The sequence below is a fragment of the Paramormyrops kingsleyae genome, chromosome 14 (assembly GCF_048594095.1).
Source record: "Paramormyrops kingsleyae isolate MSU_618 chromosome 14, PKINGS_0.4, whole genome shotgun sequence".
Classification (NCBI taxonomy): domain Eukaryota; kingdom Metazoa; phylum Chordata; class Actinopteri; order Osteoglossiformes; family Mormyridae; genus Paramormyrops; species Paramormyrops kingsleyae.
The window spans coordinates 22,772,425-22,787,197 of NC_132810.1; the positions used below are offsets into that span (position 1 = coordinate 22,772,425).

General features: G+C 39.0%; 1 protein-coding gene across 2 annotated transcripts in view; it reads left to right on the forward strand.

The window, feature by feature from the left end:
- Nucleotides 1-13,192, forward strand: part of efr3ba (EFR3 homolog Ba (S. cerevisiae)) — a 29,378-nt gene extending 16,186 nt beyond the window's left edge. Inside the window, exons 5-23 of one of the 2 annotated variants that reach the window (XM_023794314.2) lie at nt 1,114-1,235; nt 1,512-1,661; nt 3,486-3,629; nt 3,836-3,914; nt 4,780-4,915; nt 5,647-5,805; nt 6,904-7,015; nt 7,178-7,229; nt 7,789-7,961; nt 8,459-8,534; nt 8,730-8,891; nt 8,987-9,118; nt 9,395-9,462; nt 9,957-10,084; nt 10,196-10,284; nt 10,570-10,618; nt 10,848-10,954; nt 11,282-11,331; nt 11,453-13,192. In XM_023794314.2, coding sequence (XP_023650082.2) covers nt 1,114-1,235; nt 1,512-1,661; nt 3,486-3,629; nt 3,836-3,914; nt 4,780-4,915; nt 5,647-5,805; nt 6,904-7,015; nt 7,178-7,229; nt 7,789-7,961; nt 8,459-8,534; nt 8,730-8,891; nt 8,987-9,118; nt 9,395-9,462; nt 9,957-10,084; nt 10,196-10,284; nt 10,570-10,618; nt 10,848-10,954; nt 11,282-11,331; nt 11,453-11,552 — 2,088 coding nt within the window. In that variant the 3' untranslated portion in view covers nt 11,553-13,192. Of the gene's footprint in view, nt 1-1,113; nt 1,236-1,511; nt 1,662-3,485; nt 3,630-3,835; nt 3,915-4,779; nt 4,916-5,646; nt 5,806-6,903; nt 7,016-7,177; nt 7,230-7,788; nt 7,962-8,458; nt 8,535-8,729; nt 8,892-8,986; nt 9,119-9,394; nt 9,463-9,956; nt 10,085-10,195; nt 10,285-10,569; nt 10,619-10,825; nt 10,955-11,281; nt 11,332-11,452 lie in introns of those variants that run through there. The other variant, XM_072698849.1, reaches the window with a different exon arrangement.
- Nucleotides 13,193-14,773: the final 1,581 nt, after the last annotated feature.

The following is a 14,773-nucleotide window of genomic DNA, read 5'->3' on the forward strand; positions in this document are numbered from 1 at the left end:
TTTTCATTGCAAACTGTATACATTTAGTTTTCCTCTGAGATAAAGAGGTAATCAGTTTGCACCCTAAAAAAGCATTTGTATTTGCAAATTCTTATTTTGATATCTTATTTACTCCTGGTTGAATGGCATAAATGACTCAGAAATTAAGAAAGAATTATATGGACGGAAAAACTGAAATGCTAGACGGACTTTTCTTTTTCTCTGTCGTGACAGAAAAGCAACAATGTCCAGGCTATTTCATAAAATGCCATCGACTCGTTTTATGTAGGCGGTTTTTGAATTCGGGTCACAGCATGGCATGGCTTCTGCTTTATACCAGTTCATCACAGGGGTCCTGCGCAGATTCACTTAACAAGGGCAAATCAAAGTTTCTTAAAGGGCATCCATTTGGGAGGTGGAAGGATCTGAAACCAGCAAACCAAGAAACTCCAGCACTCAGCAGAAACAAAGTCTGTTTTTGGATCCGGCTGAGCAGTCATGGCGCCGTCTTTAAATATCTCATTGCAAATTTGTTTTAGCTGTGTCTAGTCTGGTGTGCCTCCGTTTATTAAAATATAAAGGGGAATTTTATGTGAGATATATTTGCATGGTCTGAAGGGCTTGATGGATATATTTATAGGGTTGTTTACCAGTAATATTTGGCTTGATGCTTACCCTGTCACGAGCGGCACAGGGAAGCAGGCAAAGGAAGCCGTGGATACGAAAAAGGGATTTATTAACGGGGTAACACAATCCAAACACATGTAACGTTAATGACCGGACTCGGAAAACAAACTGAAACGCGTACTAAATACATTGAACTAATGACAGCAACAGGAAACAGCTGGTGAACATGGGGATTCCACACGGGGTAGATGAGGGGGCGTGGCACACGGGAGGATCGGACGAGCGGGGCATGACAACCCTACCGTTCTCAAAAAGAAAATAAAAAAAAAATAGCTGATTTGCAACTTGTTTGAAACAGTACACAAAAATATTTTTTGATTTTGATTAATTCCATGAATTAGATTGAGATGATGCATAATTAAATGTAATGGATTAGAATTCCATATGTTCCGTCTTGTGGTGTCCTGTGCACGGAACTCTAAGTATTTACCCCTTTTATCCATCTAGTTTGTGAAGTTTGCCAACATCGAGGAAGATACTCCCTCGTATCATCGCAGCTATGATTTCTTTGTGTCCCGCTTCAGCGAAATGTGTCACTCCACCCACGACGACCCTGAAATTCGGACAAAGTGAGTCAAAATTATTTATGACCTTAGGCCGTGTTTCTAAGTAGCTAAATCAGATTTATGCCAAAGTTACTATTAACTATTCTTAGTTAACTTACCTCATAACTGTCAAAATCGATCCTATTTATGTTGCTAATAACGCTATTTGCTCACTGCACAGAGTTCCTTCAGTGGACAAAAATGTCACCCCAGCTGTATCTCTCAGGACATTTTTTGCTGCATGTTTATCCAAAAGTCGAAAGCATATCTGGTGTGAAGATCTCCCCGTCTGTCTCCAAGGATCCGCATGGCAGGGATCCGGGGTCTGCAGGGAGTGGTGAGGAAGACTGTGAACGATGAACTTCAGGCCAACATCTGGGACCCGCGACACATGGATAAGATCGTGCCGTCGCTGCTGTTCAACCTCCAGCAGGAAGGGGGCAGAGAGAGGTTGGTGTCCTCATACGTTGCATTAGGTTCGTCAAACTGAGATAGGTCAGGTGCTTCTATATTTCTCATGCTCTTAACTGGAATGAAATGCTATTTGCAGCATGAAATAAATAATCTGGAAGAATACACATTTCCGACACACTTGATTCTAGCATTTTCCGTTTATCATTGTGATTGAATATACTAGTAGATGAATGCGACTGACAAAACGAGTGCAATGTACCCTAAAGTACTGGAATGTGAGGATGAAATCTATTATCTTTTGAAATTCTCACAAAATAATATATACTATAATGACTATAATAATAATATATATATATATTATTGAGCTGTTTCATTTGACAGATGAAACAGCAGGAGCTTTGTATGAATTACAGAGACACAGTAATATTTACGATTTTCAGCTGGCTGTTACATTTCTTAAGTGAAGAATATTAGAGAGTAATACTTCACAACCAAACAGATCATTCTAGATTGCATCTCACTGCCTCTTTCAGTGTTTTTCTTCATAAGCTGGTAATAACATTAATGTGAAGGCCTAACATGAATGGTGTCAGTGTCCCCTAGAGAGGACAGACTGACTTTCAAGAGTTATTTTGAAGGCTGTCACACTGCATCAAATTACGTTTTTACTTTGCACTATTAATTATTACTTTTCAGGCAATTTTTAGCAAATTGCAGTGAAACTCCGAAACTTATGTGTGGTATGTGGTAGATATTATGCATCAGTGGTCTATATCATTACCTTTGAGCCTTTGATTAAAGCATCAAATTTGCTATGGTGTACCCCAGCCTGTGATAGGTTCCAGGCCCCTGCTCAGACCCTGATAAGGATAAGCAGTTTGAATACAGATGGATGGATGGATTTACAGAGAAAAATCGAGCCTTTTCTCATCTAATTTTTTAGAATAATTGGACAAATAAAATTTTATATCTGTAACATTTTTACTTGATGCTGTCATCTAAAATGTATTATAGATACCTTCATAATGCATTATAATGGTTGGTATGAGAATTAATAAAACCTAACAGCGTCTTCTATCGAGAATCATAAGACATTATAGTGTTGATTATAATACTTCAAAAGCTCCATTTAAGCTCTCATCAATAATGCACTAAAGATGCCTTCATAATATATTATCGTTGTCGGTATAAGAATTGAAGATGCTTTGTACTCCATTATGAAGGTACAGTATCTATAGTGTATTCTAGATGAGAGGTTCATAAAGTATTTATAATGCATAATAAACATGGCTATAATGTGTTATGCCTTTTTCTTAATATTTATAGCCATGTTTATAATGCTTTATGAATGCATTATAATGTATTATATATGTGTTTATAGATTCTTATAAATGTGGCATTCATAGAAAGTGTAATAATATCTTACTATCTTACTATAATATCTTATCTTACTAATCATTTTTAATTTATCACAATGCAGCTATTAACAGAAGTGAAATGGGAGTAAAATTTGTCAAGATACTGGAAGAGAAAAACCTAATAAGAATTGGCTGGAAATATTATGAAGGTAGAGATGTATTTAAAGTAGGACTCTCAGTTCAAAAAGGATTTATAGGCGCTGTCGGAGGAAGCCAAGGCATATTGTGCATCTGAGGCCGTTTTTTTTCATGCACGCCTCCCCACTGGGGAACGATAGAGATTGAAAAATGACAAATTCTTGTTGACGGTTGTGCCACGGTGATGATTGCGCCAGGGGCTGTCGCATGTAGGCGATCAAGTGACTAAGTGCTTTTGATCACACGACACCCGTGTACTGACACACGTGTAATGATGACTCATGTACCCCCCCCCCCCCCCCAGCCAGTCACCCCCACCACTGCCACCATCACAAGTCTCTGAGAGGGATGCAGACAGCGCGGCTGAGCTGACAGAACGATGTTTTCGGGAGCTTCTGGGACGTGCGGCTTATGGCAACATCAAAAATGCTATCACGCCCGTACTTATGTGAGTTTGTGCTGGGGGCACCACGTATTAAGCTAAAACTAATGGCTTACATTAAATTATACATAACCTCATGGCAAAGTGCCATGAAACTGAGTGATAGCTAGCAGCTAGTTCAGAATTGGAAGGACGTGGGAGTGTGCTGTTTGAGTTCATTGCGATGAGTTCATTCTCCATCAGTGCATCATCTTCTCCTGTTTATTTTCCAGGCATCTCGACAGCCACTCTCTCTGGGAGGGCAAGACCTTTGCTTGCCACTGCTTCAAAATTATCATGTACTCGATCCAGGTCAGCTGCATGTCTGATGTGCAGAGTGTTACTTTGTAAAAGTACAGATAAAAAAAGGTTCAGGGAAAAGTACAAGATTCTCCCATGGGAGTTTCAGAAACAGTGTGGAAGATATGTACACCTGCTTACCCAACACCTGGTTAACTGCAGGATGTGCACATTTTCTTTTTAAAATTCTTTTTCCTCATATTATTTAATTTAAAAATACCCAAACTGTTCCATGATTATTCTGTTTTAAAACATCATTGTGTTGCTTAATGTTTTCTTGTTAAGTGTAAATCAATGTACATAATAGTGTTCTTCCCATACACAATTACATCTAAACATAACAGATATAACTGTCTAAACTATATTAATAGCAAAAGACTTTGTTCTGATTCCCTCCAAGTCTGTTTTTTTGGTAACACGTTACTTAAGGCCATGTTATTGTAAGTTATAAACACATTCATAATGCATTATAAACATGGTTATAAATATTTATAAAAAGGCATAACATCACAGTCATGTTCATTGTGCATTATGAATGCTTTATGAAGCTCTCATCTATAATGCACTATATGTCCCTTTATAATGCAATACAAAGCATCCTTAATGCTTATACTGACCATACATTACACTACTCTGTACTGCATTATCTATAGTGCATTATAGATGCCAGCTTCATAGAGCACTCATAATGCACAATGAACATGGCTATAATGTCTTATGCCTTTTCATAAATATTTATAGCCTTGTTTGTAATGCTTTATGAATGTTTATAAATTACTAAAAAAAGCATGGCCTGAAGTCAAGTGTTCCCCCTTTATCTTTCTCCATTTCCATGCCCCATTTTATGTCTCCCTTTTGTCCTTTTTCCTACTCTTAGTCTCAACATTCTCACCTAGTCATCCAGCAGCTTCTGGGGCACCTAGATGCCAACAGCAAGAACTCTGCCACAGTGCGAGCTGGGATAGTGGAGGTGCTCTCTGAAGCAGCTGCCATAGAGGCCAGCGGCTCCATTGGCAAGTGCCTTAACATGGTGCACTTAGTTAGCTACATTTATTTATGACATCTGACCACTAGAGGGTGCTCATCACTAATACCCCATATGTTTTTATTCAGAACAAAAAAACTCTTTGACCTGCATCAGTTTCAGGATGGTCAGAATTCCATTATTATCAGCCTGAGGTTAAGGGCTACTTCGTAATAATAGACTATCCATCTGTTTTTGAATCTTTTTGAAAATCAACCAGGAAATAACTACATCAGGCCTCATTTGACAAAAGTATAACCAAAATAGAATTGCCAGCCAAACAAGCCCCCCCTACTGATGAATACACCTGCGTAAAGACTTTTAAATGACTACAGGGTGTGTCTCATTTTAATTATAATATCTATAACAATGACTCTGAGAATAGCTACTAGGATGAAACATATACTAACATTCTTTCAGGCTTTGTTTCATGGTATCCTTAATCATTTATGAAAGAAAATAATTATTTCTTGGTAATTATATATCAATAAAAGCAAAATTACTAGATTTGATCTTGAATAAGGAAGTGTGATCATACTCCTTATGCAGGATTTTCTCTTCCTCGCTCTCCACATCACTTTATATAACTCTGCCTCTCTCCCGCTGTCACATTGAGTGATAATCTTTTTTAGTAGGTGCCAAATTCCGTAATTATATCCCAATATCCCTGGCTCTGAGCTGCTGTCTCTAAGAGTCCACCCCTGCTGCTCCCTTCCCCAGGGCCCACCGTACTGGAGGTGTTCAACACCCTGCTGAAACAGCTTCGCTTCAGCGTGGACTACGAGTTGACCGGCTCCTACGACTCCTGTGGTGACGGTGGCCTCAAGGTCAAGGTGCATGAAGAGAGGCAGCTGCAGGAGGCGGTGATCAAGATGATCGGTAAGAGGCCGGCGATCATTAAAATGCGATATACCATGGTACTGTTTGTTCAGAAGGGTATTTCTATAGATACAGGCAGTCCTTGGGTTAAAAACCTCTGTCTTACAGACAACACGTCCTTAAGATTGAACTGCTGTAAAGCCTGTTATATTAAAAATCTGGATTAAATACAATGATACTTAATAACGAATGAAGACACTACTTTGTGATGCTCATGAAAATATCACGCAGCTTCAGTGGTCCGTTGGCTTGAGGTTCAGTACGGTACCTTAAAATTACAGACGCAGAACACAATTTAAAATTAAACTCTAAAAACAAAGAATTTGCTATAAAGAGCAAATGCTAAATGGAGGATTTTCCAAATTCTTTTAACATGTACAGAATAAAAATCACATTTGAACTAATGACGGCTTTATGGCCTTAGCAGCGGACAGTTTTCAAATTGACAACATGACTTGGGTCACATTTAAGGCAGAAGAAAGTAGTTCTGCTAATAAATACACCTTCAGCTCATAAATATGAAAATAATATCTTTTGGTACAAACGTGTTACCCAAATTTGTAGTAATTGTGGTATATGCAGATTAATGTGCTCCAATCCATGCAATGTACATTTCTAAACACGCTCCATAGCCTTATTGTGCTATAATGCTTAAGAAAAAAGCCTGGATAATTATTACAACATGATTGATCGTTTTTCTAAATTTATATACTTATATATAATAACCTACTTTCTCTGGTGAGGGTTGCAGTGCCTATTTATAGTGCACATAAAAAAATATTATAGATAATGCATCAATAATAACAATAGGTAATACTATATGTCCATGTCATTTTCCTCTCCGAAATTAGCTGCGTTCATTCATCAACAGAAACCCTACACTGTCCGAAAAATGAGTACCAATTTGTACTTTTGCTTGTCACTGAGGCTGTACCCTCAGAAGTCTTAGTTCACCTTTGCTTACTTTTGTTCCTTGGGTTGTTCTTTTCATGGAACTTATATTTTAACTTTTGCCAAACCTCATATCATAGCTACTGTATGAGCATGTTGCCTCTAGCACTTCTTCTGACGCTGTGTCTGCTCTCCGCGTGCCCTAAGGGTCATTTGCCAATACCCTGCCTGCATACCAGTGCTCAGAGGTTATGATGTTCATCATGGGCAAAATTCCCATTCCTGGAATGTACCCGGCCTTTGGATCTGCCAGCTCAGGGTGAGCCTTAGCCACTGAATATTAACCAGTGGGACTGTAGTTTTCCAGCACAATGATCTGATTATTAGCATAGTACCTTTAAGTCACAGGACAACCACTGGCATCACTGGCTCATCTCTTTATGGTTTTCATTTGGATGACATGACTGTGTTTTGTCCATAGGGTTGAAAACTGTAGAATGATACAAGTCATGCTGCTGAAGTCATTATTGCAGGTGAGTATTATTAGTATTGTCACATAAGAAGAGGCCATTAATATATTTGTTTTAAGAACAGATACAGTATTTGTATTTCAGCGCAATACAGTGTCTTCCTCTTTTTGGTTTTTCACCTCCTGAGAAAATCTGGATGTTTGTTGGGAGCCGGCAGCCAGAATGAAGCCACTATGATTCTAGAAAATTCTCAGAATCAAGAAAAGCTACAATCACCCTAGACATAAATTTTCATGACCAAACTGGAATGATTTATGTGGCCGTCACTTTTGGAGGTGCCCTCTAAATGTATGGGATGACATAGATACAGAAGTTACAACATTCATTGTTTTTTCTAGATGAAAACAGCCTGATTACTAGGTATCCAGAAAAAATCATAAACCATACAAAAAAACTCCCATAAACTATCAACATTAAAGAAAAATGAGGAAAATCAAGCAATAAATGAATAATAAGTCTCCTTCATGTTAAAAATTGTATAATACGACTGATGCACGCCTTCATAGCTAGCCAAAGTTCCTATTGTGAGTGTTTGTTGTCTCCTCCATCCTCATCTCCCTAGGTGACGAGAGGCTTCCGGGCCACTAACATGCTGACAGCTCTGCCCAACTCCTTTCTGGATCCCCTGCTCTCCTCCGCGTTGATGGAGGACGCTGAGGTCCGTCTCCTGGTCCTGGAGATCCTGGTCAGCCTTATCGACAGGCATGACAATCGACCCAAATTCTGCATTATCAGGTCAGATGGTACGCTTCAGATCTCACAGAATCCTCTGAGGAATACTCAGATGAAAACCAAAGAGCATCGTGCATGTCAAGAACAGGATTGTGTGACATGGTTGGATATGATCATACTTAGAAATACAAGGAAGACTATCATTTAAAGTAAAAAAAATTATAATTAAAAGCACATCTTCCCTGGTCATGAATAGATGCCAATGACACAGTGATGGGCTCATTAATCCAATCCAGCAACCTGTTGGGAGACAATGGGTGAGCAGGGCACCCAATAAATGATTAATAAAACTTTTAATTACCTGAACTTTACTGTACCACGGTCCGAAAAAAAATTGTAAAACATGTTTACCATTTATCTGTTATGGAAACTAATGTTTCAGTTTTTGGCAAATGATTCAGTTACACATTACACAGAACACATTACGACTTATTCAGAAATGAGACAATACTCTTTGAGTAGACTGACACTGAAACTCTGCTTACTTTATGTATTCACAGCATCATCCCTGACATCTCCCTACTGAAGCTGAAAGTAGACAAATGCTCTCGGCAGGACAATCTCTTCATGAATAAGGTGCTTCTTAATCCTTCTCTCTTCTAGAGATGGTAACCACAGGCTACATTTCCCGAGACTGGGTAAAAACCAGTTTGAGAATTGGAGAGTAGCTCTCTCGATACAGTAAGATAGGGACATTGAGCATGCCATAACAATCAGCAGTACAAATAGTCCCGCTGTAATGCAATGACCTGTCTGGCCTTTGGGTGGCAGCATTCCCAGCGTCTGTACCGGCACATTTTCATGTCCTGCAAAGAGGAGAGTAGCACCAGGCCACACTTCGAGGCACTGTATGCCCTGCTTGCCCTCATCAGCATGGAGCTGGCTAATGAAGAGGTACTTGTGGATCTCATCCGTCTGCCCCTGGCCCTACAGGTACACACTCCTCCTGGAAACCTAAGCTTTTTTCCAACACAATCCCCTTTGGCATGTTTGAGATATTTGTCCGGTTTTGCATGTGTCTTTTCAAGGACCTGGTTCTGGCCAATGAAGACGGCCTGCCAGTGTACAACCGTTGCGCCATCCATGCTCTGTGCGCTGCCTACCTGAACGTCATCAGCCAGCTGACCACTGTGCCGACCTTCTGCCAGCATGTCCATGAGGTATGCAACTGCAGGACCACACAGCTGTTAGTAGACTACTAGTTTAGAAAGTGGATTTAAAGTTCCATGGCAACAGGTCCAAATCCCAATAAATGTCATTATGCTCTACTAATATGTAGAGGTATCAAACTTAATGTTGATTTCTTCTGCAAGATTTCCACTTGAGCAAATTGTCCAGCACTTATGTGTTAGCTAACAGATAATGATAAGTTAATACCTAAGTTGTGCGAAGAATAGCTGTGCAAGAATCTGACATTAGCATCTGTTTCTGCTCAGGTTATTGAAAATCGACAGAAGGACGTTCCTTTTCTTTTGCCTGAGGACGTCTTCACTGAAAATCCCCAGTGAGTGTATACGTCTTCTTAAGTAAATGCATCTCTCTGCTATTTTACTCACTAACTAAACTCAAGAACAGCAAGAACAGCTACAAAGGGTGTTGCACTAATGTGAGCAAGTTTAACTGAATGTATTAGGGCTCCTGGAAGTACCTTCTTCAGTGGGTGATGAGGTCTTTTTTCATGTCTTCTTCATAGCTGGCAGTGATGCAGTGATTCAGTTTAGACGCATTTTGCAGTATCCACACTGCCTTTCATGGATTCAGATCATGGTCTACCCATTTATCATTTGTATATCAAAATATATCTCATAAAAAGCCTCATATCTGAAAACCAGCAGATGGATATATTATATCTGAGTTGTATTAAATATCTTGACATATTTGCTTACAAAAAGCTTAATATCACACAATGATTGTTTGGCAGTTCTCTTTGGAACTGAGGTTTTGGATGTCTTTCATGTCATTCCATGATTCTTGAAACTCTTGCAACCTTTTAACTAGAATCCCCAGGACACTGGAAAATGTAGAAGGAGGGGTTCTGTTCCTTCAGAGCAAAATCACAGAAGTTTTGAGAGGCAGTGGGTACAACACAGAGAGACTGGCCACCCCATACATTCCACAATTCACAGGTAATGTCCATCACTAATAGGACATTACAGCCGCTATCTGTAATTGTCATAGTTTACATTAGCTGTACGTTTGTCATGGTTGGTTCATGAGTCTTTATGTTTTATTTGCAGATGAGGACAGACTTTCGAAGAGGAAAAGTATTGGGGACACTGTATCTCTACAAATGGAAGTGGACTCCAGCAACAGCCCAGAAAAAAAGGTGGTTAGATAAACAGCAAGTCACTAGATCAGAGGCATGGATACCCTGGCAGATTTACCATGTCTACCATGGGATCCGTATTTTTTCAGATCGAATGTGCCAACCCAAGCGGGGGACCCCAAGGTGACATTTTGTCAGGGGCCCGGCAAATTTCTTTCTATCTATACCCCTGACCTGGATATTGAAGATGAAGTTCAGCTTTTTGTCATTTAGTAGCCCTGTGACCTGCATCTTTTCAGTAGCTTCTTGGTGTTGTACTAAGTCCACATTTCTTCCCTGTTCCAGTGCACTCCTGCAGAGGAGATCACATTTGAAATTTTGAAGAAGACCATTGGTGAGTTATTTTGTATGGATATTTAATGCAGAGAACTGGCTTTACAAGTACGTTTATACAGAATTATTTTTATAGGTTTTGGTGTTGCTAAATAGAGAAGACCAGGATAAAAATATATTTACTGTCCTAAAATGATACAAATAAAACTATTAAAACACATTCTATGTTAAATGGCATGTATTTCATCAATAGTGACCATGCTCACAGATCTGCCTTGATAATTCTTCAGTGAATAATGCTGGTACAGAAGAGCAAGAGCGAGAACGCAGAAAACAAGTGGTTGAGAAGTTCCAGAAGGCCCCCTTTGAGGAAATAGCTGCCCACTGTGGTGCCAGAGTAGGCATTCTGTTTTTTTTAATAAATCTCTCTATTCCTCGGTGTCTTGTACAGTGATCTAATCCCTGCTTGGAATCTTGTCACACCTCCACCATTACTCATTCGGGTCAGCTACAGGGTCTTCACCTACTAACCAGTTATCCTGGTCATGAGGGTTTTTCTTAATTACTAAAACAAAATATCTGCAGATATATTTTTGTAACAAATCTACGATTTAGTGTAACACTGTTAGTTTGTTAGTATAACTACTGTTTCCTTTTACTGAGCTCCTCTTAACTGCACAGAAAAGTCAAGTATTTTGAATTTTTTTTTTTTTTTTTTTTGCAGGCATCATTACTGCAGAGCAAACTCAATCAAATCTTTGAGCTCACCATCAGGTATGCATTGCTCTAAAAAATCGTTGGGAAAGTAGGACCAAATATGTAAATATATGAGGTATTGCATGCTGTATTAAATTGTGTGATCTGATTGGGTGAAATTGTTTTTCTTGAAACCCAGGCCTCCCCCCAGTCCCTCTGGCACTTTAACTGCGGGGCAACAACAGGAACGATCTGTCCCTGTTTATGAAATGAAGTTCCCCAACCTCTGTGTGTACTAACATGCATGGCAAGGAGATCCTGACCAAGGAAGCAGGATTGGAACAGCAGCGTCTCTCTTTCTCTATTGAAAAATTCAGAAATCATCCTTCCTTGTGTTCTTGCTCCTCTTGTTATACTCCGTGTGCTCAGTCCCACCTACATTTTGTGTAACAGTACTGACAGGTAACGATAATCTCTTGCAATCTTTTCTGCAGCTACCTGCAGTTGTCAGAGTCCTAAAACTCTCTTGTTCCTTTGTACTGTTGCTACCTTGGGTATAATTGTACAGAATGGGCGGTGGGGGTACCCATGCGCAGAGGGATCCTTGGTTTATTCAGAAAATGTAGCCGAAACAGAATCCAAGAATTGCTGTCAGGAAAAGCTGAAACGTCTAAAGCCAGATCAAGACTGTCATAATCCAGAATTGGAATGCAATATCCAGGGCTGGTAAACACAGTCAATGACTCAGAATACACAGAAGGATCACAATACAGATTATAGCGCTCAGAAATGTAACAAAGGAGTATTTATAGAGGTACTGGGGAAATAAGCTGCAGGTGCTAAAACTCTGGTGAGTTTGATCAGAGAAAGTTACAAGTTATCTGGGCAGGCACACAGATCCAGGATTGTGACTGATCACAATAATAAATTGAAATGTAAAATAAGAATGATAATTTTATAGTAATAGAACTGTAAATTTTGAGGCAAATGTACGCAATATGCAATATGTAAACATTACAATTTGTGAATTCTGGGACGGTGCCGTTAAATTTAAGAGAGCCTGGTTTTTGGAGTAATGTTATTTATGGTTTTTGAATGAAATTCCAATTGAAGTTGGTCTATACTGAAGCTGTTCTTTACATGAAATCTATTGCTATTCAGGAATATGCTGTAGAAGACATGACTAATGAACATTATTAAAATGGATAGTATATGTTTAGGATTCACCCTTAAACTTAATCAAGCATCTGTTAATGTATGTGCATGCTATGTTTTTTTTTTTTACCAAATTCAGCCATTAAATCTCCTCACCAAAGAGCCATATTTGAAAATGTCGTGTATGAGCAGGTTGCCAGTAGTATACATCTCCAGCACTTTTAGGAGTGGGAGGATCAACTATAGATGTGAAGTCCAGTTTCAAACCTTTTTCACTTTCATTTATGGTAATAACTACAAAGTGAAGAATCTGCAGCGATTTTGTGATGAAATTATGGTGTCATTGTTAGTCCTGTGACAGTATCACTTACTTCCTGGTTGTTTATTAATCATTTTCTGAACCATAGTTCAAATCTGGTACAGAAGTGGATCGTTTATTTCACTGTACTTTTTGTGCTATTATGCTTTCCATGGTAAGATTCTTCAGATATAATTTAATTTATAAGAAAAGAACAATATTTATGATTCATATAATTTTGTGGATTCTGGTATTTATGCTTATGTGTACTTAACATATATATATATCTCATTTTTGATTACTGAACTGTACATTGTTTTTTGTTTTGTGATTTTCTACCAGATATTTTCAATTCATATTCATTTTAAACTTAATTAAGCCATTCTATGTCTTAGCAGTTGTTTGTAAAAAGCACTTGCTCCTTGCGGCTGTTTGAATCTTTATATGCTGGTATTGCACATTTTAATAAATGCAGTTTCCCCCCCCCAGACATTTTGTTATTGCTTTGAATTTGGTGTCATTTGTTTAAAGTAACTAATTGCCTAAAGCAGGATTTCCCAGTTCTAGTCTTGGAGGGCAGAATCCAGCACCCTTTTCCAGATTTCCCTGCTTAAACACACCTACTAAAGAACATAAGAAATTTACAAACGAGAGGAGGCCATTCGGCCCATCAAGCTCGTTTGGGGAGAACTTAACTAATAGCTCAGAGTTGTTAAAATCTTATCTAACTCTGATTTAAAGGAACCCATGGTTTTAGCTTCCGCTACACTAGCAGGAAGACTATTCCATACTCTGACTACACGCTGTGTAAAGAAGTGCTTCCTCAAATTTGTTTTAAAATGTTCTCCTGCTAATTTCAACTTATGGCCACGAGTTCTAGTATTTAGACTAATATTGAAAGTGTCATTTGGCTGAACAGCATCCAGACCCGTTAGAATCTTATAGACCTGAATCATATCCCCCCTCAGTCTCCTTTGCTCAAGGCTAAACAGATTCAGTTCCGCTAACCTCTCCTCATAAGACATTCCTCTAAGACCAGGAATCATTCTCGTAGCTCTTCGTTGGACATTTTCTAAGGCAGCAATGTCCTTCTTGAGGTATGGTGACCAAACCTGCACACAGTATTCTAGGTGGGGTCTTACAAAGGAATTATATAAGTGTAACATCACCTCCCTTGACTTAAACTCCACACATCTAGAGATATAACCCAACATTCTGTTGGCCTTTTTTATTGCTTCCCCACACTGGCGAGAGTGGGACATGGAAGCATCAACATACATACCGAGGTCTTTCTCGTAATCAGCTACCTTTATTTCAGTGGAACCCATAAAATATCTGTACTTTATATTTCTGCTCCCTGCATGGATTACCTTAGATTTATCTGTGTTAAATTTCATCTGCCAAGTATCAGCCCATTCGCTAATTAAATCCAGATCCCGTTGAAGCCTCTCTGCTGCTAGATCAGTATCTGCTACACCACCCACCTTGGTGTCGTCTGCAAATTTAACCAGTTTACTGTATGTATTTGTGTCAAGGTCATTAATGTAAATTAGGAACAATGGTGGTCCTAAAATTGAACCCTGCTGTACCCCACTATGAACGGAGGCCCACTGTGACATTGTGCCTCTAAACTACTCGCTGCTTCCTGTCAGTTAGCCAGTTTTCGATCCAAGCTGCCACAGTTTCTAAAATCCCTGCAGCTTTAAGCTTTAGCAAGAGCCGTTTGTGGGGGACAACATCAAAGGCCTTCTGGAAATCTAAGTAAATCACATCATAGGCCTTTTTGTGATCAATTTCACTTGTAGCTTCCTCAAAGAACTCAAGTAGATTCGTTAAGCAGGATCTACCTCTCCTAAATCCATGTTGGCTATCCTTTATAATGTTATTTGCATCCAGGTAATCTACCATTTTCACTTGAATTATAGCTTCCATTATTTTTCCAGTAATGCTAGTTAAACTGATTGGCCTATAGTTTGCTGGATTACTTCTATCCCCTTTTTTGAATATGGGTGTTATATTAGCATGCTTCCAATCTGATGGTACCACACCCGCAGATAATTTCTGGAA